The 25,275-nt window shown below is 43.6% G+C and overlaps 1 protein-coding gene and 1 non-coding gene across 2 annotated transcripts; one reads left to right on the top strand and one right to left on the bottom strand.

Annotated features, from left to right (window-relative positions):
• Positions 1 to 1,280: 1,280 nt before the first annotated feature.
• On the bottom strand, positions 1,281 to 18,839 carry LGALS3 (galectin 3). The gene is made up of 6 exons (XM_007192892.3): positions 18,701 to 18,839; positions 11,887 to 11,908; positions 10,032 to 10,421; positions 8,079 to 8,167; positions 3,063 to 3,228; positions 1,281 to 1,591 (listed from the first exon to the last, which is right to left on the bottom strand). The coding sequence occupies exons 2-6, from the start codon at positions 11,902 to 11,904 to the stop codon at positions 1,436 to 1,438; spliced, it is 819 nt and encodes a 272-aa protein (XP_007192954.2). The 5' UTR covers positions 11,905 to 11,908; positions 18,701 to 18,839; the 3' UTR covers positions 1,281 to 1,435.
• Positions 4,409 to 4,515, top strand: LOC114239232 (U6 spliceosomal RNA). Its single transcript, XR_003624415.1, has one exon. It is a non-coding gene; the product is annotated as a U6 spliceosomal RNA (small nuclear RNA).
• Positions 18,840 to 25,275: the final 6,436 nt, after the last annotated feature.

The following is a 25,275-nucleotide window of genomic DNA, read 5'->3' as shown; positions in this document are numbered from 1 at the left end:
AGATGAGAATGTTAGAATAAGGAATTAACATACTTTTTGAAATGAGCCGTGATGTGCTGCTCACATCCCACTTTAGGACTGAAGGACTCATTTCTTTTGTTGCTATCAGTGCTGCTAGCAGACAGTCCTTGGGAATCATCCCGTGTGAGAACTGTCTCAGGTGAAGAAAGCCACTTCACCCAAGATCAGACTGCTTCCTAGGTGGCCTGTATCCACTGACTGAAGTGAAAATATGAAGGCATCGCCCTCTTGACAGCTCCAAAACATCATCCCAGCTCATAACCCCTATAGTGTAGGCTGAGGCATGGATGCTCAACTTCTTACTCTGCCTAATTGTGCGCCTTCTCATCTCCACGCCTGTTGAGAGAAAGGACACTCCCTCATAAACCTCTTGCATTCTAATCTCTTTGCCTCCTGGGGGACCCAACCTGTGGCAACAAAATACTTGAGAAGATGGTATTGTAGAAACAATAATAGATCAAATAATATTTGGTCTCCTATAAAATGAGGTGATGTGAGCACATCCTGGTTTTGAAATTATATTAATCTTTGGCCTTGCTGGTAACGAGGAAGGGCAGAAAGGCATGGGTGAGAGTATTAACAATGGGAGCTATTAACTTTTTCAAGCTGATACATTTCTAATTAAAAACCTACTTTTTTTTCCCTCTACAAATCTGGAGATTTCATAAAACCAAAAGAAGAACCCACGGGAAGATTGTCTGATACTGGTATCAATTACTGATTTGAAAGCAGTGAAGTATAGTTTAGAGAGATGAAATAGTTAAAAGGAGTCCAGAGAAATATACCAGAATGCTAACAGTAATTGTCTATGGGTCTTCTATATGTAAACTTTTTCTTTCTGCTTTTCTCATTTCCTGAATATATTATGTTTCCTGAAGTAAGAAAATAGAACGATTTCTTTGTAGCATCTGTTGGAGAGGTTAATTTGGGGGTAGTATTTACTCCTATTTACTTTTTTTTTTTTTGTCTGTATTGAATTTGTTACAATATTGCTTCTGTTTTATGTTTTTTGGCCATGAGGCATGTGGGATCTTAGCTCCCTGACCAGGGATCGAACCTGCACTTCCTGCATTGGAAGGCGAAGTCTTAACCACTGCACCGCCAGGGAAGTCCCCCCTTTTTAAAAAATAGTTTAGCAAATATTGAAAACTTTGGGAGACCCTAATGCAGTATTAACATTGCTACATATTTCTTTTTCCATTGAGTCCTTTTCTATTGAGTCCACTGCGCATTATCAAGAATAAACTGCCCCAATTAAATGACATATAAAGACAGGTAACTCTTTATTAAATGGATGATTTGCAAGAAGGACACTGATGAATAAAGGTAAAATTTTTCACTCATAGTGAACATGAAACTTTTAAATGTGTAAGGTTTACGTTCAATTTCATTTCTTTAAAAAGTATCTGCCCCTTTATACCATGGTGTGCGAAGCACTGGTGAGATTTATGTCACCAGAAATTCCCAGTTTGCTGATTTCCCTGAGATTTTTCACCCGATGACTGTACTGCAACAAGTGAGCGTCATTGACTGCAACCTTGAAGTGGTCAGCTTCAACCAGGACTTGTATCTGAAATGGCACATACACAAAACTGTTAGGAATGCCCATTCATCTCAAAACCAGTCTGGCCTGAGCTCAGGATGTCTGGCATTTCACCTTTATGATCAATTGTAGAACTAATTAAAGTCAGAAAAAGTAACTTTACAGCAAAGATAAACTCCAACTTATTCAAGATTTAAGCAAAACAAAATGATAAAATTGTTAGAAGGATATATAGTTGAAGCCACAGAGGAAAAGATTAATAATTTATCTACATAAAAACTTAAAGTTTTTGTATGGCCTCAAACACCTAAAACTAAAACTAAAAATAAATGCTAAAATAGGAATCCTCTACTTAGAGTGGCAAATGTTATGAAGATAGATGATAACCAGTTTTGGCAAGAGTAGGGGAAACAGACTCTCCCAGTAGTTAGAGAATGTGTTAATCCTTACATCCTTTTGGAAGCAGCACTTTGGCAATATCCTTATCTAAATTTTAAACGTGTATATTCTTTGAGTGAAGTTATTCTAGGAAGCAAAGATTTATAAGGATAGCTATCACAGTATTTTAGTAAAATAAATAGAACTTTCCCGGTTTTATTTATTTGGAATATTTCCATACTCCAAATTTTCACCAGTAGGGTACTGGCTGAATTATTACACATCTGAACAATGAAGTACTATTAGGTGGCAATGTTCTCACAAGGAAAGATGTCCACCAAATGTAGAATATAGTCCCTGTTAGACCCTGCCCCTGAGGAGCTGGCTATCTAGCTGTTTTATAACCCACTCTATAGTCAACCCTTACCCGATACTGTGGACCTAATAAATATTTGTTGAAGCAGTGCTTAAAAATAAAAAGTGTGTTGCTTGTCACAGAAAACCCTGGAAAGGTACTCAAGTTGCAACCTTTGTGAGGATGGGGGAAGCGGTAAAGGATGGAGGACTTTTTAGTTAATTTTAAAAATCTATAAATTTTTCTTTTCATAAAACAAGTATGTATTACTTTTAGAATTTAAAAATTTTAGGTTTTTTTTTTTTTGACCACGCCACACGGCATGTGGGATCTTAGTTCCCCAACCAGGGATTGAACCCATGCCCCCTGCATTGGAAGCACGGAGTCTTAACCACTGGACCGCCAGGGAAATCCAATAAAAATTTCGTTTTGATTGCCATGCTAACTATGTTGTTTTGAGGAATTAAGTCTCAGCCCAACTGTACCATAAAGACTTTCTGCCTTTTTTTAATTAAAGATGCTATTTTTCTCACTTCCAGAAAAGCTTAAACTCAGAAGGGTGGTAACGGGTGATGGTAAGGTGCCTGAATGGAGTTGGGGACAGTGCCACTATTTCCGAGACCAGTCCCCTGGTATGCAGAGCAGATATACTGGTTAGGTGTCCCAGGACAGCTGATGAAAATTCATTTCCAGTGCATTGTGGTTTAGGAGTGATTCCCCATGAGAAATATATATTATCAATATATAACAGTAGCAATAACTTACTTTGAAAGGTTTACCACTTTCAAATGGGAAAACCATCTGTCTTTCTTCCTTCCCCCAGTTATTATTCAGCTTCGAATTACAAACAATGACTCTCCTGTTGTCCTCATTGAAGCGTGGGTTAAAGTGGAAGGCGACATCATTCCCTGTCTTGAAATCTAAAGCAAGTCTGTTTTAAACCAAGGACCAGAGTTAGTAAAATTATTTAAGTTGTACATTTGTATCAAGTGAAGAACATACAATTTTCTAAAGAGCAAATCATTTATAAAATACAGGAAAAATTTCTAAACAAAGCAAATAAACCAGAGAATGGGTTCAAAGTGGAAAGTATACTGGGCCAAGTATAGTAGTTCCACTTCATGTGCAGAGGGTATGTTCTAAGACCCCAGTGGATGCCTGAAACCATGGATAGTACCGAATCAAATATCTATTTAGCTAGCTAGCTAGCTAGCTAGCTGGCTAGCTATCCACGCACACTTTTTTCCTATACATGTATACCTATGAGAAAGTTTAATTTATAAATTAGGTATAGTAAGAGAATAATAATAAAATAGAACAATTACAGCGATATACTGTTGTAAAAGTCATGTGAATGTGGTCTCAAAATATTGTACACATTTAATGCCTTTTCCATCTGAACTAAGCACTTATGCACTGGGGCTGTAACTTTTGCAGTTTGAGGTATGACAGGAAAAAAAAAAACTAGCATGAGTTTCTTTTTCCTTTCTCAATTTCATGGACAGAAGATTTGTACTTACTATATAGATCTTAGCAACCTCAGCATACAACTTTTTTTCTTTCCATTAAGTCAAGAACCTTCCCCTTTTCACTTAAAAGGAGCCTTTTATAGCTTCCCTTTGGCATATATGAATTGCCAGCATCACTACTCTTGCTTTTGGGGTCATTATTAAGTAAAATAAGGGTTACTTGAACACAAACACCAGGGTACCATGACAGTGGATCTGATAACTGAGACAGCTACTAAGTGACTAATAGGCCAGATATGCTGCACAAAGGGATGATTTCACATACTGGGCAGGCAGGATGGGGCTGGACAGCGTGAGATTTCACCACGCTGCTCACAACAGTGGCAACTTAAAACTTATGAACTGCTTATTTCTGGGATTTTCCATTTAACATTTTCAGACCGCGATTGACCCTGGGTAACTGAAATCGTGGAAAGCGAAACCTCAGATAAGGGGGGACTACTGCATTCGATGTACTACCACAGTATCTCAAAGTAAACAAGACGATATGTGTTCAGTTTTTTGGCCTCGTTGTCTTTGGTCATATCCTTCTATTCAGCTATAATTCCCTTTTTACTCTCTACACATAAAAACAGTCAAGGTGTGCTCGCTTTGGCAGCACATATACTAAAATTGGAACAATACAGAGAAGATTAGCATGGCCGCTGCGCAAGGATGACATGCAGATTCATGAAGCGTTCCATTTTTTTTCCCTGGTGGTGCAGTGGTTAAGAATACGCCTGCCAATGCAGGGGACACGGGTTCGAGCCCTGGTCCAGGAAGATCCCACGTGCCGCGGAGCAACTAAGCCCGTGCGCCACAACTACTGAGCCTGCGCTCTGGAGCCCGCGAGCCACAACTACGGGTGCCTAGAGCCCGTGCTCCGCAACAAGAGAAACCACCGCAATGAGAAGCCCGCGCACCGCAATGAAGAGTGGTCTCTGCTCGCCGCAACTAGAGAAAGCCCGCACGCAGCGACGAATACCCAGTGCAGCCAAAAATAAAATAAACAAACAAACAAAAAATGGGTCAAGGTTTCCTTGTAGAGATTTGGGGCCACTTTGAGGGCACTTTATACCTGACATTGTGGAAATGATGGCTACCTTTTTCCTGCCCTGCCAGGTTACTTTTAATCCCTGTTAAAAGTAAGGCAGTCACATAAAAAAGTGCTATCAAATACCTGGCTTCCTCACTGTTAACCAAAAACCTAGTCCTAAAATAGCTAGAATGAGAAAACATAGTTAATATTCAGTATCCTATTGCTAAGTTGTAAAGTCATAATAATAAATGTACTAAACATTCCATGATGTGAAGTGGAATTAATGGAGGTGCTGGATAAACTTTCTACCCTATTCCCTCTCCTTGGATGTTAATACAAACACAAGTTATCTGGCTGTTAAAGTATTACCCCTACCCCACAGTTTCTCAAAGTGTGCTCCCCAGAGCGCTAACCTCAGAAGCAGCTGGTGCTCTTGTTTTAAAGCAAGGTCTGCGGGCTTCCCTCGTGGTGCAGTGGTTAAGAATCCACCTGCCAATGCAGGGGACACAGTTTCGAGCCCTGGTCCGGGAAGATACCACATGCCGCGGAGCAACTAAGCCCGTGCACCACAACTACTGAGCCTGCGCTCTAGAGCCCGTGAGCCACAACTACTGAAGCCCATGTGCCACAACTACTGAAGCCTACGTGCCTGGAGCCTGTGCTCCGCAACGAGAGAAACCACCACAATGAGAAGCTTGTGCACCGCAACGAAGAGTAACCCCCGCTCACCACAACTAGAGAAAGCCTGTGCGCAGCAACAAAGACCCAATGCAGACAAAAATAAATAAAAATAAATTTTTTTTTTTTTTAAAGGATTTTCTTATTTATTTATTTATTTATTTATTTATCATCTTTGGCTGTGTTGGGTCTTCGGTTCGTGCGAGGGCTTTCTCCAGCTGCGGCAAGCGGGGGCTACTCCTCATCGCGGTGCGGGGACCGCTCTTCATCGCGGTGCGCGGGCCTTTCCCTATCGCGGCCCCTCCCGTCGCGGGGCACAGGCTCCAGACGCGCAGGCTCAGCAATCGTGGCTCACGGGCCCAGCCGCTCCGCGGCATGTGGGATCCTCCCAGACCAGGGCCCGAACCCGTGTCCCCTGCACTAGCAGGCAGACTCTCAACCACTGCGCCACCAGGGAAGCCCAAAAATAAATTTTTAAAAAAAGAAAATTCAATTGAGTAAAAAAAAAAAAAAGCAAGGTCTGCTTTCTAGACCTACTAACAATGATTCCTTGGGTATTTCATTCACCCAGTAACAGACACATACAACTACCAATGATTAAATTCACAGGGAAAGGACCAATATGGTCAAATGGCAATAGAATTTGTATTTGACTAAATATGCAATGCCTGTATTTTCTCAGCAGTGAAAAGGAAGATAATTGTCAACTCTACCACCGTAAGGATTTTCTTTCATGTAATTCCTCACATAGATTTTGCAGATCAAAGAAAATACATTTCTCAGTTTACTACCACCTTAATCATTTCAACCAAAATTGGTTTTGACCTGCCACAGTCTTAGTCGACATCTCTATTGTTATTGGAACTAACCTTTTTAGTGCAACAGTCATAAATAAGGCAAAGATACCAGTGTGGTCCTGCGTGACAGCAGCTGCAGCAGGAGGAGAGCAGATATTACTGAATCGTGAGTGCTGTCTGCAGAGGCTCAGGGTGCTGGGTCCTATGTTATTTTGGGAGGCAAGATGGATAAGGACACAGGCAGAGGATATATATATTGTGTAACTTGCTGTGAGACAAGCTTTATTGTGTAGGGAAGTATTGTGCTGAGAGAAGCTGTATAGGCTGTGTGGAAGGAAGAGCTGGCTTAGGGTAGTGACTACCACGGAGAACCAGAGAAGGCTGGCTGGAGGTGGAGGGAACTGGTTAGCTGAATGTGAAATGATCAGATCAGAATCTTGAGTCCACCTCCTGGTAACGCAGGAAGTTGCTCCTGCTGATTCATGAGGATCGAGATGACAGGCTCTCACAGAGGCTGTTTATAGACTCTTAAATAAACCTGTGTACACAGCTTGAATCTGTACCTTTTGTGTACTGTCTGTAAGACCCAGAAACAGATAATAATTAATCTAGGAGCTTTAATAGTACTACTAACCTCAAGGACAGACATACTGAACAGCTTCAGGATAGCCCTAGCCTGCTTGTATTATATATAAATATAACCAGTGGTGATAACCAGAGCCAGGCATCCCAGGGCAGCCTGTAAATCAGCATGGATTTTCCTAAGTGAGCTCAAAGTCTTACCCGCCCCGAGCTCACCTCAACCTAACCAGTACCAATGGCAGAGGCTGATCTATTTTTACAAAGTCTTTAACTTGTAGAGTCTTTTCAAACCTTTTAAGTAAACAGTGTCTTCTCAGAAGACTGGGGTTCCCCACCTTGTCACTTATCATCTGTAGACCAGGCCAACAACATGGGAATCTGTGACTCTGCTGTTTCACCCATTATGAAGACAGAAATGGCGGCCAAGCTCACAAATCTGAGAGTGCACCAAGACCGGCACAATTGCAGGGAGATTTGTACCAGTATGAGGACAGAGAGGTATGATATTTAAGCTCTCAGATCAACTAGGCATCTTTTTGTCTTTGACCCTAGTTTTTATTTATTTATTTATTTGGCTGCACCGGGTCTTAGTTGCGGCATGCAGGATCTTCGTTGCGACATGCAGGATCTTTTAGCTGTGGCGTGTGGGATCCTTTTTAGTTGTAACCTGAGAACTCTTAGTTGAGGCATGTGGGATCTAGTTCCCTGACCAGGGATCAAACCCCGGCCCCCTGCATTGGGAGCATGGAGTCTTAGCCACTGAACCACCATGGAAGTCCCTGACACTAATTTTTGATGCGCTTTGTTTTTTAGACAATCTATGGCTCAGAGGTGGAGGGATGGCCAAACATTACCTTACAAAGGCTCTACTTTCCTTTAATTCTAAGGCTTTCACTGCCTAGAAGAACCAACAGAATGGGTTTTCCTGCTCTTCCTCTTTGTCCTCACAAAGTAGAACTCTGTTCTATTCTGGTTCTGGGAGAAACACAAGATTTAGTGAGGGAAACCTTGTCTTCTTGGTGGGAATGCATATTGATTTATGGAAAAATCCCAAACTATGGTATAGCCAAGATTCTAAATGTGCAATTTTAAAAACTCTATCAAAATTCAATACAGATCACCCTTTATTCCAAAAGCAATCAATAAATATGTTAGACTTGCTGACTTTGCTCTTTACCTGTTTGCATTGGGCTTTACTGTGCCCAGGATTGTTATCAGCATGTGAGGCATGACTCCTCCAGAAAAAGGCAGGTCATAAGGCACATTCTGGGAATAAAAAAAATATATATATATATATATATATATATCAATAAAGAGCCATGTTTTCTTGAGGGAAGAAAGAAAAAGATATCGCTAAAGTTCAACCACTTTTAATATGTGTGAATAACACATAACCCTACCTTAGCCATCTTTTCAGACTCTCAGGCCACCTTGCCCAGGGCCTGAAGAGAGAAGGCTCCCTACACAACTGCAGCTACTAATCGAGAATAAGGCCATCAGTTAATTGGTGCCAAAGGCAGAACACGTTCCCTTTCAGAGCACTGTATCTCTCATGACAAGGTCCATCCCAATCTATAACTCATCCACTTGGCCTATTTTTTGGAAAGATCCTTGTCATATAACATTCTTTGTCGGGTTGTTCTGCTCCCTGTGGGCAGGCACTGTGGTACCTTCTGGGCTTCTGAGGCCCCCTATGTTCCACTCACACAAGGCCCTGAGGAGTGCTTTGAATGTGGCAGGTACTTGCTATTTGTAGAATGGACACTTTCCAATTAATACCTTCCCCAGTTCATTTTACACATATTTATTGACCTTCTATGTTCAAGACGCTGTAAATATTCCCAATGCTCTGTCCTTGGCCTCTTCTCTTTTTCCTGTAAAATTGTTTCCCCCTGGGTTCAACCATCACCCAAGTCTTTTCTCTCTAGCCCTGATCTGTCTGATCTGTACTAGTCCTGTGCTTCCTCCCGTCTGGAGTTGCTACTGGTGCCACAAATCCAACAGGTGTGAACTGGAATTGTCTCCCCTGCCCCTCCCCCATCCGATCCCCTTCCTGAGTTCCTGGTTTGGGCTGACCCTGAGCTCCTGGTGCTCTCCTTGCCCAGCCTTGAAAAGCCAGAGTCGTCTCTGACTCCTAAGACTTAACCACTAGATGCTGGGGCTCTTCCTCTGAGATCTCTCTCCCATCCGCCTCTTCCTTTCCACAGCCTCCATATCCTCCGTCTCAGCTGTCTACCTGCCTGTGGTCCAGGTCCTGTTCAACGCCTCCCATGCCCCCAGCGCTCTCTCTCTGGTCTCCTCTAAGCTGACCCACAAGCAGAGCAAATGCGCCCTGTGCTATCATAGTCCTGAAAGGGGCTGATCCCACACTGCTATTGAACTCTTTCCTCACATCTGGATCTTTTCTCCCAACTACACTATTTGGAAGGGAAGGGTCTGTGTCTGAGATGTGTCTGGAGCCCCACAGAGTTTTATGCTTAGAATTCATTTATTAAAATGGGTTTTAATGTAAGTGAAAATTTAATCCTTAGATCACAAAATTATCTTTAGAAGGTTTTTAAAAACCCGATTACCGAGGTTCCCCCAAAGGTTCCCTCTACGACCATGGGAAGGTTGTATAACTCTTTATTGCCCCATTTCCTCATTTGTAAAGTGGGGATAATAACAGTATCTTAGAGGGTGCTTATGGGGTTGAATGAGATCATCCGTGTAGAAGCACACAGCTGGCACACGTTATATACTCAGTGTTTATTAATAATAATAACCAAAACTTCCCCCATCGCTATGCTCTTAACTTGATTTATATTAAAGCTGCTTTACAGATGCCTTCAAAAGATGCATTAGCTTCTTTTTACTCTTATTCTAACAGTACACATACTAAACTCAACATGAGCAACGATTTTTTTCTATTGGACCAACATACACTGTGGCTGGTCCTTGCAAAGTGGCTCTAAGCAGTGAGTCTAAAGCTTCAGTTCTCCCGGAAGCCCTTTGCAGGTCAGTACCCAGGGCCAGCTCTCAGCCAGAGCACTACAAAGTGATGGTACCACCGCTCCAGACAATTGCTACGTGCTTCATTAGCTTTGTCCTGGTCACATTCAAGCATACGAAATGACTAACACCATCTTACCAGGGGTCCAGAAGGGCTGCCGTAAGGGCCAGCAGCAGGGTAGGCTCCAGGAGCACTTGGCTGTCCAGGAGGTGGGTAGACCCCAGGCCCGGGGTAGGCACCTGGTGCAGTTGGGCCAGGATAACCAGGTGCAGCTGGGCCAGGATAACCAGGTGCAGTTGGGCCAGGATAACCAGGTGCAGTTGGGCCAGGGTAGGCCCCTGGAGGTGCCTGGCCTGGGTAACCCCCAGGAGGTCCCTGGCCAGGGTAGGGGCCGGGTGGTGCCTGTCCGGGGTAGGCCCCAGGATAGGATGCCCCCGGGTAGCCTCCTGCCCCGGCAGGCTGGTTTCCCCATGCACCAGGCCACCCTTGAGGGTTTGGGTTTCCAGACCCAGGTAAGGCATCGTTAAGCTGGAAAGAAAGACATAAACAATTACAGGATGAAAGACATTCACAACAACAGAATTTTCAGGAATATGTGATCTAAGAATTAGAGTGATATGGTGAAGATATGAAATTCATATCAATAAAATTTTCCCCACCTATTAGTTTTGAGTTCCTAAGCCTAAAATTAGACTTTAGGATTATACATGCCTTATCATTTGATTCTTGCTTCCCATCATCTCAGATCATTAAGGGTTGCCTTTTCGTAATTTGCTAAAGTCAGGAGCTAGCCATCCTCTATGTAAAAGCACATATTTTCTAACTGACATGAGAAAAACAATCACAAAAATCAAGATGCATTTGGGCTGGAAAACTTCCACCAAGCTGGCGCTGGTTGCCTTGGCCTTCCCTTTACTGGATGTCTACTGCACTTCGGGTGCACCAGGCTAGTCACCACTTAGTGGCAGCCAGGCTAGTATCAGAGAAGCTGCCTTGTACACAGGAAGGAGCCTGGGATGTGGAATCACAAGATTTGGTTTGAAATCCAGTACCGTCCTTCAAGAGCTCCAAACTCTTGGAGCCATCATGTCACTTGTATAGGACTTAGTGTCTTTGTCTGTGTAACAGGGATAATGATCTATCTCATGTGATTGTTGTGACAAACAGATGAGGCAGCATTTGGGACGGCTCTTTATAGACTGCAAGACGCTGTGCCAGTGTTGGTTTGTGTCCTTTCTCTCCAGGAAGAGACTCTGCCTTCTCCCTCTCTGACTTCTACAGTATTTAGCAGAGTGCTAGGTGGTAAGTGAAGATACTCAGTAAAAACTTCTATGTTGATTGAATATGATCTGCCAGGATTGTCTGACCCTTTGGTGCATCAGGAACCCAACCCCAGACCTGGTATCGGGGCAGCAGAGTAAGGCTGTGAAGGGAGCCCATGGGGTCTGGGGGAGGGGGAGAGATAAACAGAGGGCTGGATGATGATGGAAAGTAAACTGGATTTAGAAAACAACTCAAGCTCATGGCTGTAGGTGGTGTGAGTCATTCTGTTAAGGAATTTGAGAATACATAAGCATGCTAATAGGAATTTATTTTGGCTGCTTCTTACTCCAGCATTTGGGAAAGGAGGAGGAGTAGAGAGCACTGCAGGATTTAAAAAAAAAATCAGGATGCTCAGACTGTACCACACTGCCCTTTGTTCAGCTGGTTTCTCACCTCCTGCCAGTGGAATCCACCCACTTCTGTCCTAGGCCTTCGGTAAAGGGGTTACTATTAGTGAGGCCCAGGCCTCTCTCTGCCTGGCTTTCTTCCCAAATCTGTTGCTGGAAAAACAAGACTCCAGCTAACGAGCCCTCATTGGACGGGTGAGGCCAGAGGAAGCCACGTGGTGGGAGAGTTAGGGAAACTTGAGTGGTTAAAAAAAAAACAAACAACCTTCCACCTGCATGACTGTATACATATTAGGTTAGGAAAACAGACATAAAACACTTACCGAAAAACTGTCTGCCATTTTCCTGAAAGGAGAGAAAAAACAAACAAACAAACACAGGTTATTGATCCTAAAAGATTTCACTGGTTTCCTCACTGGTTTCCGTATGAATTTAACATCACAAACAGCTCATTGTGCAGGTCTAGTCAATGTACAGGCATTCTCCTAACACAAGCCAGTCTATTCCTCAAATACGCTGAAATCGTTAGCAGGGAACCACAAAAATGTCTCATCAAAGGGTGGAGATGCACTCCACCTGGATCACCACGCCCTATTTAACTCATACCTTTAAACTCTAATCACACTAGCCTGTGGCCTGAAACCTGGGAGTACCAGGCGATCCAACGCAGGTGGGAGAGGGGGGAATAAAATGCTCTGCCCCTTTCCTAGGTAACAAATGTAAACAGTCCTGGGTTTTTGGTCCTCCTTCACCTTCCTTCCTGTGTTCTTTTTCTACCACCTCATAAAAAGTGTTCAGTGCGTTAATCTCACCCACCTCCCCTCCGGTTCCCTCTAACAGCCCCACGCCCTCCTCTGGGTTTTGGGAGGAAGCAGTTGGTTCTTTCTACTGAGATTTGAAAGACAATCCTTGCCTTCCCCGCCCCACCCGCCAAGACCTAGTTGCTGCTGTTGATTTATTCCTTCATTTGTACACATTTATGCCTACTCTGGGCCAGGCACCGGGGGGCTCCTGTCTGGGTTTGAAGGTGAAATCGACCAAGATGTATGGCCAAAGGGTCCAGAGGCCAGAAGGGGTCACAAGTGATGGACGCTGTGAGCCAGACTGCATGCTGTGGGAAGTCACAGGTGACTTCTAACGGGAAGAGACAGTGTTGCTTGTGCTAAACCTTGAAGGAAAGGTGAGATTGGGATGTGGAGCAATAAAGAAGAAAGGCGGGCACAAGGTGATTCCCTTTTTTTTTTTTTTTTAAAGATACTTGTTATTCCAAATGAAATCTCTGGCAGTATAACAAACAACTAAAGTTAAAAAAAAGAGTCAGACAATGTGGAGGAAAATATTTTTGGGTAGGATGCTACCAAAGAGGGTTGGCCTTGCCCAAAGCTGCCTCAAAGGGTGGCCCCGAGACATCATTCTTGCTTCTCCTGCCCCTCCGCCTGTGCCAAGTCCCCATCCAAACAGGATGCTTTACACCTGCTCCCGCCGCTGGTGCTCTCTAGCGGTGAGGGGAGGAGGGTAGCTTTGGACTCCTCAGGCCTGGGTGAGTTTTCTCAGCTCAGGATCACTAGTGTTGTGGCCAAAATTACCTGGATTTTAACAATCAGAATCTCTTTTTCCTTAAGTCGCCTATTTGTGATAGTTATTCAATTATTATTCTTAAAATAATTGGGGTTTCCTGGTGGCCCAGTGGTTGAGAATCTGCCTGCCAATGCAGGGGACACGGTTTCGAGCCCTGGTCTGGGAAGATCCCACATGCTGCAGAGCAACTAAGCCCGTGTGCCACAACTATTGAGCCTGCGCGTCTGGAGCCTGTGCTCCACAACAAGAGAGGCCGCGATAGTGAGAGGCCCGCGCACCGCGATGAAGAGTGGCCCCCGCTCGCCGCAACTAGAGAAAGCCCTCGCACAGAAACGAAGACCCAACACAGCCAAATAAATAAATAAATAAATAAATAAATAAATAAATATTTTTAAAAAATAATAATAATAATTGAGTAAATGGTGGCTTCTTGATAGGTCCTAAAAATGTAAAATATTAGATTTTATTGTTAAAAAAACCAAACAGGCAGACCTCCTCCTAGAACTTAATGTATGTTTTATTTATACACCAGATATTTTATCCTACTCTGCTGTTATTTATAACACGCAAATATTATCTTTCACTGAATTTTTTTTTCTTTTGGCCCATCTCTTTTTTTTAAAAAATAATTTTAATTAATTAATTAATTTTTATTTTTGGCTGTGTTGTTCATAGTGGGCAGAAAGCTTAGTTCCTTTGATGACACAACTTCTTCTTCCACTCCTGGGCAACGTATCAAAGCCTCAGCAATAACACTGTAAGTGTTTTGACTTCTTTTAAATATCCCCATTGTGTTCGGGCTTATTCCCAACCTCACACCACTGACATTTCAGGTGGGATACTCTGTAGGGAGGGGCTGTCCCGTGCACTGCAGTATGTGCAGCAGCGTCCCTGGCTTCAACACACAAGATGCCAGCAGCACCCCTCCCCCCCATTGTGATAACGCACAATGTCTTAAGACGTTGCCAAATAACCCTGGGGGAATCGGGAAGAGGGCAAAATTGTGCCTGGTTTGAGAACCACTCGTGTAGGCTAATTAGCATATGTATCCTCACATAAATGTACCTATGCAGGTCAATAAAAAACAGAAAGGTAGTTTCAATTGTTAAAACTAGCTAAGTCTGTTCTATTGGCCTCATAAAGTGTCTTATTAACATAAATCCAATTAAACTTAGATGTGTTTAAAGGCTGATCATAACCAGAAACTCACACAAAGACATTTACATTTACATTTCAAAAATGTAACATTTATTCTTTTCAAAGTTTCTGTTCAAGCATATTCAGTTTATTTTCCAACTAGCCCAAAACAATTTAAGAAACAAAGCAGATTCCACTTTATTTCTACTGTGTTTCACATAACACCAAGGATGACAGTTTGGATTGTGTTGTGACACATTAGACAAGCCCATTAGAATAACGACACCCTGCATTTTTGTGGTGCTTTTCAGTTTACAAAGCACTTTCACATACCTTACCTATTTTGATTCTGATAATAATCTTATGAGATTGACAGGGAAAAGTTAATATCCTCACTTTAAAGGTGAGGAAACTGAGTCTCAGAGAGGTAACGTGGTGACCCAAAGTCATTCTGTCACTGGCAAGCCAAGGACCAGGGTCCAAGCATCCTGACTCCTAATTCAGGCTGATTTTACACTAGTATAAAACCTCACACTTTGAAATTTTAAAGTATAGTCCTTCGAAAGTGTTAGTTACTTCATTTAGAAATTAATTCTCTGGCTTAAACATTCAGAACTGCATAAACATGCTGAAATTGTAAACAAATTAAAAAATAGATCATGTTTTTGTCAGAAAACTAGCTGGGTGACTCAGTGTGCAGTGATATTGAATACAAGGATGGCATTTTGCACAGTCACTTTGCTAATTATAACCACATTTAAACCGATAAAGCTTACTTTTCCAAAAATTGGGTAAGCATTGTTTTGATTATGTCAACTCCCAACCATCAGATCTCTGATGAAACAGGTTCTATCTAACCAATGTTCTTTTGAAATCAAGGTTAGCAACCTTAGAACTGAAAAATGAAAAAAAGAACCAAAAAAGAATTTTAAAAAATCACATCTATTTGGATAAATATCTTCCCTACTCGCCTGGAAATTTTCTTTCTTTTTCTTTTTTTTTTTTTAGAGGAGTAGCTTATAGAGACAATCAAATGTAAAATTTAAAAAATCTTCCCACTCCACAGGTACTATAGGTTTGTGAACTCTGGCATTCCCAGAATCAGAGAATTTTGAAAAGTCAGGATAGAAACACTACATCAAAGACAAAAACATTTAAAAACTACTACCTGAGTCTTCACATTTGGAAAAACCTACAGGAAGTAGTTCAGTATTGCTTTGGAATAAGGAATTTAGACATGAGTCAGAACGCAGACCACTTTAATCGGCTGTTAATTGCAGCTCTGCCCTTTAATAAAGAGTGGCTATCCACTGTACTATGCTATTCTAGGCCCATGTAGCAATTAATTCAGTTGCCAGGGTTCCCAGGAGCACTTCTGAAATTTCTGCCCACAAAGGGCCCCAGCTTTTACACGAGCTGTAAGGGAAGTAAATCACAAACGTATTTCCTCAGAACCCCAAGCACTGCCCACGCTCCTCCCCAAAGAACACAGGACAGGCAGTCTACATCCTGGCCTTACTGAAACACGGAACAGGCTTTGAGGAACGCCCACTCACCAAAACCAAATTCAATGATGCTGGTTAGAATAAAGGAAACTGGTCCTTTACTAGGATTTCTTTTTCATCATTGTTCCTCAGCATCAAGGAAGGTAAAGTTACTTTGTGCCTCTCAGTTACTGATTTTTTTTTCCCTATGGAAAAGCTGAACATCAGTCAAGAGAGAACACATGATACTTAGTCAGCAGCAAATTGGAATTACTGCCCTGGCAGGCTTACCACTCAGAATTTAATGAGAAGAACCCATTCAGGCACCAGACACAAAATGTTAACTAGCTGTTCTCAGCAGAAGCCTGTGTCCCAAACTATCACAGGAAAGAGAGGCTAAGTTTGGGCTTCCCTGGTGGCGCAGTGGTTGAGAATCTGCCTGCCAATGCAGGGGACACGGGTTCGAGCCCTGGTCTGGGAAGATCCCACATGCCGTGGAGCAACTAGGCCCGTGAGCCACAATTACTGAGCCTGCGCTCTGGAGCCTGTGCTCCACAACAAGAGAGGCCCGCGCACCGCGATGAAGAGTGGCCCCCACTTGCCGCAACTAGAGAAAGCCCTCGCACAGAAACGAAGACCCAACACAGCCATAAATAAATAAATAAATAAATAAATAAAATTTAAAAAAAAAAAAAGAGAGGCTAAGTTTTAGATCAGTTACTATGAGTCTCAGGTACATGAAGTTTACAAGCCAACTGGTACTTAAGGTAACATAAGAGTCTCAAGTTTTACTATATGAATATATATCTCTATTACAGTTAAAATTTAGAGTCTGGCTGATGAAGGTTCTAGGCAAACAGTATCTAAATCATAGGTGAGACCAATATTGGCCTTTGACCTCACTAGCAGTAAGTAAAAAGTCTTTATAAAGCACTTCTGCATATTTGTGGCATAGCAAAATGTCATTGGTTAAGGACCCCTCAACAGAGTGAGACTTGCTATTCCATTTTTTTAAAAACTAGCTTTTGGCCTTCCCTGGTGGCACAGTGGTTAAGAATCCTCCTGCCAATGCAGGGGACACGGGTTCGAGCCCTGGTCCGGGAAGATCCCATATGCCACGGAGCAACTAAGCCCGTGCACCACAACTACTGAGCCTGCGCTCTAGAGTTCGCGAGCCACAACTAGTGAAGCTTGCGCGCCTAGAGCCCGTGCTCTGCAACACGAGAAGCCATCGCAGTGAGAAGCCCACGCACCGCAACGAAGAGTAGCCCCCGCTCGCTGTAACTAGAGAAAGCCCACGCACAGCAACGAAGACCCAACACAGCCAAAACTAAATAAATTTAAATAAATAAATAAAAATAAAAAAGCATTGGTGACTTACAAAAGAAAAGCATGTCTTAAAAAAAAAAAACTAGCTTTTGAGGTCAATCTATCAAGCAATGCTCCTCCTTTTCTGCTTCTTATGTAACCTAGTGAGGCACCACCTAATATTTCTAAGCTCAAAACATTCAAGACCCATCATCAAACTTCTCCCAAGGATATGAAGTAAATGCTGATTCTAAGTATAACACCCACACATTATTAACTTAGGAAAGAGCTCCAATCTCCCATAGATCAAGGATGAGGCACAGCCATCAAAGGAATGAAAGACTCTCCTCTAGGGATTCAACATCAATGTCTGAAAAGGAGACTATTGTGGAACAATAAATTTTTATCATTAAACTTTAACTTTTATGGAAACAGTTTCCTAGTATGAAGGATAAACTTTATAAACTTGAGGCAAATGAGTCAGAATTTTGGAAGCTGGTGAAAATTTTCTCTCATGCTCCGTGCCAAGAGGTCAATTTTCATTGCTATCATTTTCTTCAGAACTAAATGAGCCTTTCTTCCATTCCCTTTCCAGAATCCTAGAAACAGACTGGGTCACTGAGGTCCAACCGTCCTCATTGCCCAGCAACCCAACTCCCAGGAGTCACTTTACAAATATTCCCCAGTATCTGGAATAGGAATCGCTAAGGGGAGGGCATGAAGCCTAAGGCACGACCTCAAGCCCTGCGTCCCTGAGCTCCTACTCCTCAAAGTGCATGCATTTTAGTGCTTTGATTAGAGCAACTCACAATCCAGAATAGATCCTCAAACATGTTTGAAAAGTCTCCCGACCCCCGCCTCAGCTAGGCCTCTGCACCCTGGGACCAACATTCTGCCACACCCCACATATCCCCGGCACAGATGTGAGATCGTTAATGCCCAAATCTGGACAGGGATGAGTCACTGATTTGCAAAAACTGAGGGTGTACGGTCTTTGTCAAGCCGGGCACATGTCCACTCAGCCTTGGGGCAGCACCGTTTTCTGCGGGATCAGCATCCAGAGAGAGGCTGCAGACCCTGACCCTGTTGGCCTGGTAGCAGAGCTCATTCCCATACCACAGCAAGATCAAGGGGTCGACAGCCAAGTCAGGGGTCGTGGAGCCGCCCGACAGAGACCGGGAGCAGTACCCTCTGTGGACTGGGGGCAGGAGGACCTGCTTCCTCCCGCCCAGCTGGAGCCGGCGGCTGGGGTGATGCGCGCGCGCCCACCCCTCACCGCCGGCGGCCCCGGGCGGCCGCGGACGGGAGGGCGCGACGCCGGGGCTGAGCCTCCCAGTCACCGCAGCTGAGCCTCCCAGTCGCCGCAGAGGGTAACACACCCGTCCGCCGCGAGTAAATGCAGGTGAGTCCTTGTAAGGCGTTGCTAACTTTCCCCGAGTCTCAGACTCCGCTCTCCCTTCTCGGCGACGCCCTCCCGCGGGCCCCCGGGAAGTCAAGCCCCTGCCACGCTTCCGGCCCAGCCCTCCAAAGGCGGCCGCGCACTGAGCAGCGCCCGGGCGCCCTCGCCCTGCCAGGCTCAGCCCCCGGCAAGCCCGTGCGCGCCCCCGTCCCGGCGCCCCGCGCCACTCACCCGACGCCTCGGCACTAGCTCGCGCGTCGCAGGGGTGGCTTCGGCAGAGGTGATGTCCTCTTGGCTGGGCGGCGGCCGGCTCTGCGCCTCAAATACGCCGGGCCAGGCCCGCCTTTCCCGGGGCGGGGCCGCCACCCCCGGCCTCTCTCTGCGGACGAGGCGGGGCGAGTCCCCGGCCCCGCTGGACACCCGGGCGCCGCGGTTCCAGGGCGCGGAGAAGACGCCTGACTCTGGACAGCGGCGGGTGGGACCCTGACCCGAGGCCTCCATCCCCGCAGCGTCCAGTCGGTCCCCTCCGCAGCCGCTGGAGATCAGGGTTCACCGCCCTCTCACCAGATTCACCTGCTAACTCCTCAGACCAAGATAGGGAGAGTCGGCGAAGCTTTCTGTGTGTGCTTCTTTGGGGAGTTTTGCTTGCTTACTTGCTTTAACCGTGTGTACTCTTTTTCTGCCTGAATCTCAGGCACTCTCAGCCCTTCTGCATTTACTTTACCTAAATCCCTTCTCAGCGTCAAAGCCTTCGCACAGTGACTTGGGTCACAGTTTTCTGAGATGCTAGGTGAGATGCTCCATGTTCTTGGCCTTGCTTTCATTCCCATTATGAACTGTGAGGTGGGTACACACCTCAGACTAGGAGCCCTAAATTGTTTTGCTGTTTGCTCCCTACTGCCTCCTTAGCATCTACCTTGTGTTTGGTAAATATTTGTTTAATGAATGAATGATTGAAATAGTGAATCACTTCCTATTGGGAAGGGTCCTGATAAAGGAGGGAAGAATTAAATACAAGTGTATATTTGGAAAAGGCAGGAATAAAATAAAATAAAGCTATGGCTCCAAAAAGGTTGTTACAACAAGTAATGATGCTTCCAAGAGAAATGGTATTTGTTTGGTAGCATTTAGCTGGGTAATAGCTGAGTGAAATGGCTAAGGATGTCAAAGATGAATTTTTTTTTAAGTTTAGACTCACAAAAATTAACTCGACTCACAGACATCGAAAACAAATTTATGGTTACCAACGGGGAAAGTGAGGGGGGGGTGATAAATAGGAATTTGGGATTAACAGATACGTACTACTATATATAAAATAAACAACAAGGAACTACTGTAAAGCACAGGGAACTATATTCAATATCTTGTAATACCTATAATGGAAAAGAAGCTGAAAAATAATATATATATGACTGAATCACTTTGCTGTACACCTGAAATATTGTAAATCAACTATACTTCAAAAAAAAAGATTAACTCAAAATGCATTAAAGACCTAAATGTAAGACCTGAAACTATAAAGCTCCTAGAGGAAAACGGGAAAACTCCTTGACATTGATTTTAGCAATGATTTTTTTGGATATGACACCAAAAACACAAGCAATAAAAGCTCAGAGTAAACAAGTGGAAGTACATCAGACTAAAAAGCTTCTGCACAGGGACTTCACTAGTGGCGCAGTGGTTAAGAATCTGCTTGCCAGTGCAGGGGACACAGGTTCGATCCCTGGTCCGGGATGATCCCACCTGCCTCGGAGCAACTAAGCCAGCGAGCCACAACTACTGAAGCCCATGCGCTCTAGGGCCTGTGTTCCGCAACAAGAGAAGCCACCACAATGAGAAACCCGTGCACCGCAACGAAGGGTAGCTCCCTCTCGCCACAACTAGAGAAAGCCCACGCGCAGCAACGAAGACCAAATGCAGCCAATAAATAAATAAATATAAATAAATAAAAAGCTTCTGCACAGCAAAGGAAACCATCAACAAAGTGAAAAGGCAACCTACAGAATTGGAGAAAATATTTGCAAATCGTATATCCAAAGAAGAGGTTAATATCCAAAATATATAAGGAACTCATTCATACAACTCAATTACAAAAAAAAAAAAAATCTGATTAAAAAATGGGCAGAGGAGCCAAACAGACACTTTTCCGAAGAAGATATACAAATGGGGCTTCCCTCGTGGCTCAGTGGTTGAGAATCTGCCTGCTAATGCAGGGGGACACGGGTTCAAGCCCTGGTCTGGGAAGATCCCACGTGCCGCGGAGCAGCTGGGCCCGTGAGCCGCAGCTGCTGAGCCTGCGCGTCTGGAGCCTGTGCTCCGCAACAAGAGAGGCCGCGACAGTGAGAGGCCCGCGCACAGCGATGAAGAGTGGCCCCCGCTTGCCCCAACTAGAGAAAGCCCTCGCACAGAAACGAAGACCCAACACAGCCAAATAAATAAATAAATAATAATTAAAGGTGCTAATAATTAAAAAATATATATATATACAAACGGCCAACAGGTACATGAAAAGGTTCTCAGCGTCACTAATCATCAGGGAAAGACAAATCAAAACCACGATGAAATATCACCTCATGCCTGTTAGAATGGCTGTTATCCAAAAAGACAAGAGGTAAGTGTTGGAGACGATGTGGAGAAAAGAGAACCTTTGTGTACTGTTAGTGGGAATGTAAATTGAAACAGTATGGAAGTTCCTCAAAAACTTAAAACTAGAACTACCACATGATCCAGCAATTCCACTTCTGGGTACATATCCAAAGGAAATCAGATGACTATCTTGAAGAGATATCTGCTCCCCCATGTTCATTGCAGAATTATTTATAATAGCCAAGGCCTGAAAACAACCTAAGTGTCCGTGGATGAATGAATGGGATAAAGAAAATGTGAGATATATATCTATAGCTATATACTGTATCTATATCTATACACATTCATACACACACACAGAGTGAAATATTATTCAGTCATAAAAAATGGCAGGAAGGAAATCCTGCCATTTGTGACAACATGGATGAAACTTGAGGGCATTATGCTCAGTGAAGTAAGTCAGAGAAAGACAAATACTGAAATGATCTCACTCATATGTGGAATCTAAAAAAGTCGAACTCATAGAAACAGAAACATAGTTTGGTGGTTGCCAGAGGCTGGGGGATGAGAGAAATGGGGAGATGTTGGTCAAAGGGCACAAACTTCCAGTTACAGAATGAATACGTTCTGGGATCTCATGTATAGCAAGATGACTATAGTTAACAATACTTGAAAGTTGCTAAGAGAGTAGATCTTAAATATTCTCATCACACACACACAGAAAGGTAATTATGTGAAGTGATGGATGTGGTAACTATTGTGGTAATCATTTCATATATATATATATATATATATATATATATATATATATATATATATATATTCATTATATACAAATATATCTCATTTTATATGTATATGTAAATGAAATTTAGATAATATTAATGGCTACTATTCATCAAGCACTTCTTATGTGCTTTGTATTATACCTAGTGCTTTACATGCATATATGGGGGGGTAGGTATTTTTATCCCCATTTTAAATATGAAAATACTGAGGCATAGAGAATTAGATATGACCAAGATCACAACACAGATCAAGTTGAAAGTATGTCAGGGTCTAAGAAATAAGCCTTTGGAAATGGGATTTGCTATTCCACAGATTGAGACAAAGAATACACCAATGAACGAAGGAAGGAAAGGAGGGAGGGAGGGAAAACGCCACTGCCAGCAGGCCACCAAAAAGTGGTAGATTTAGAAGTTGGAGGGCATCATTCAGAAAAGGAAAGAAGAATTGACCTCACAGTGAAATGATCTCTGAAAGAACAGAGGAGCAGACTTGCTCTTTTGATTCCAGTGTTTCAATTCTGAGGGACAGTTTTCTATCTTATAGTGGGATTCTGTGTCTGGCTGATAGCATATGTGAGAAAGCCTCCGTATTTGCTTGACCTGTGTCTGGGAGCTTTTGGGTTTTTGGCTAGAGGAGGAAAGGACTTGGTGCTAGACAATGGAGTAGGGACAAAGAACTAGGGAGGGGATGTCGAAACCAATTCCAGTCCAGCCACTTTTGCTGGGCTGGAGCCCCAGGGAGAGAGGAATGGGGCCAGAAGCTGATGGGGCTGTCTTTGTGAAAGCTTTTTGAGAAGTGGCATCAAGGCCCAAGTGACAAAATACAGCTTTGGGGTGTGAGGCATCTGTCCTTTCCCCTTCTGCACACACCCCAGGACTTTCTGGCTCTTTGCAGATTTCCAGAGCAGACTCCCGGGACCGACGTTAGCGATCTCCCCAGGGAGAACCTCTGGCACTGGGAGTTCCCTCATGTAGGTAATGGATATTTCCCAAGGGGCGGGCAGATGCTGCATCTGCCGGGGGGTGGGGTGGGGGGTAGGGGAGTGAGGTGGGGTGGCCGGCACACTGGTTGGTTAGCATGAGTGGGGTCCACACAGGTTACTTCTTTGGGGTGCACTGAGCAGGGGAAGGGCTGGGAAGGGCTCTGCTCTATACCAGAACAGACTATGGGAGCCATAGTCCCACAGTGGGACAAAGGAGGCCTCTCTAGAACTGGCCAACTGGGAGTTGTGATGTAACTTGGTGATAGTTACATGTGTTCTGTGTTTTGGGCAATGAGTTCACTCAGTAAACCAAAGTGGAAAATGGAAATGTGGCCTCGTGGTGTAATCTCTGATACAATAGGATTGAAGGATAGAAATTTATGAAAAGTCCAAATTACCTTTTATGCCCCCAAAATATATTTAGATGTATAAATATTTATCACTCCATGTATCCGTAAATAACTCTGAAAACTAAGATACATTAATGTTTTTAAAATGTGTGATTCACGATGGGCTGCAACGTTCCTATGAACTCCGACACTACATTAAGGTGACCCAGGTAGCCTGACAATGTTGCTTGCGTGGGCCCTATGATGTCAGAGAATGAAGGATATGTAATATATAAAGCTGTATTGCCCCTAAGAAAGTTGAAGGAAACAAACATTTATATCTGGAGTTTAACTCTGACTTCCCTCCTATTCTCCTCCCCTTGCTTACCCACCGGGGCCACCAGGGCCCCCAGCTGTTCCTCCCTGCACACAAGATTCGCTCCCTTAGCATCCTTGCCCGGCTGTCCCCATATGTGAAACTCTCTCCTCCCATTACCAACTCTCTCACCTCCTTCAAGTCTTTGCTCGAATGGCCCTTCTCCGTGAGTCTACTATTCAATATTTTAGTACCCTATTCAAAATCGCAGCTCAAACGTTCCCCAGTCCCTCATGCTGCTCATCCCCCTTTACCCTGCTCTAATTTTTCTTTTCTTCATGGTACTTATCAATTTCCAGCATGCTATAGAATTGATTTATTTCTTATATCTACTGTTTATTGTTGGTTCCCCCTGACTTTCTTCTACTCCCCTCCGTGACCGCGGAGTTCTTTGCTGTATTATTCACTGACGAATCCAAGAGGCACATAGTAGGCACTCAATATTTGCTAAGTAAATAAATTCATAGTGTGGGCACTGGAGAAAAACCCTGTGGCTGTTTGATTTTATCACTTTCAGTGCTTTTCCCTCTAAGTTAACTATTTAATGCCTCTTAAAAATGATTAAAATTTTAATAATGAATAATTCAATTAATAGGTTGCTATGTTTGTAAAATACAAACAAAACAAAACAATAAAAAACAAAAAAACCACTTTTTAATGGGGAACTAAAAGCTGACCACTTGTTTCGAATGAATAGACCTAGTCTCAAAGCAACTCCAGGGACTTCCCTGGTGGTGCAGTGGTTAAGAATCCACCTGCCAATGCAGGGGACACGGATTCGAGCCCTGGTCCAGGAAGATCCCACATGCCCTGGAGCAACTAAGCCCATGCGCCACAACTACTGAGCCTGCGCTCTGGAGCCCGCAAGCCACAACTACTGAAGACTGCATGCCACAACTACTGAAGCCCAAGTGCCTAGAGCCTAAGCCACTGCAATGAGAAGCCGACGCACCGCAACAAAGAGTACCCCGCTCACCACAACTAGAGAAAGCCAGTGCACAGCAATGAAGACCCAATGCAGCCAAAAATAAATAAATAAATAAAGTAAATTTATTAAAAAAAAAAAAAAAACAACTGCATAAGCAACTCTGAAGCAGTTATCAGACAACTCCTTAGTACATTTTGCACAGGAAAGTCAAATTATGTATACTCTCCTTTTAACTTTGTCTTATCCTTTTGTTGGAAGACATAGATAAGTATTATCATCTCATTTTTACTGTCAGGGAAAGTGACACTTATCCAAGCTCATCCATGTCGAGGAACAAAACAGAAGTCCTGACTTTTACAACTCATCTAGACAAACACAGAGCAGTGAATCCTCGCAGGGACTGGCTTATGTAAACTAGGGAGGAAACCAGGTATAACTGGTTCCTAAATAATTCCTGTCCTCTCTAAAATAACCAAATAGTTAATTGTGTAAAGATGAATTCTTTCATCCAGTTTTCTACCATAGGAGGGAAGTGTGCACATGAAGGACTCACTTGATGGAATTGGAAGGTGTCTTGCATCCTTTAGGATACATTTGAAAGTGCCTTAGTGGCTGGTACTGTTTTTCCATTGCTGTCCCCTCTGGGCTTATACATAGAAGTCACTGTATGCTGGGGATTGTTTATGAAACTATAACCCCTTCTCTGAAGAGGGTGCCTGGCAACCAACTGACTTGAAAGAATCATCCATAGTAAGTGACTAACCTATGAGTATTAAAAAGGAGTTACCGACAGGAATGGCCTTTGCCTCTTCAGAA

The sequence above is a fragment of the Balaenoptera acutorostrata genome, chromosome 3 (assembly GCF_949987535.1).
Source record: "Balaenoptera acutorostrata chromosome 3, mBalAcu1.1, whole genome shotgun sequence".
Classification (NCBI taxonomy): domain Eukaryota; kingdom Metazoa; phylum Chordata; class Mammalia; order Artiodactyla; family Balaenopteridae; genus Balaenoptera; species Balaenoptera acutorostrata.
Note: the sequence above shows the minus strand (reverse complement) of the source record. Positions and strands in the feature narration are given on the sequence as shown.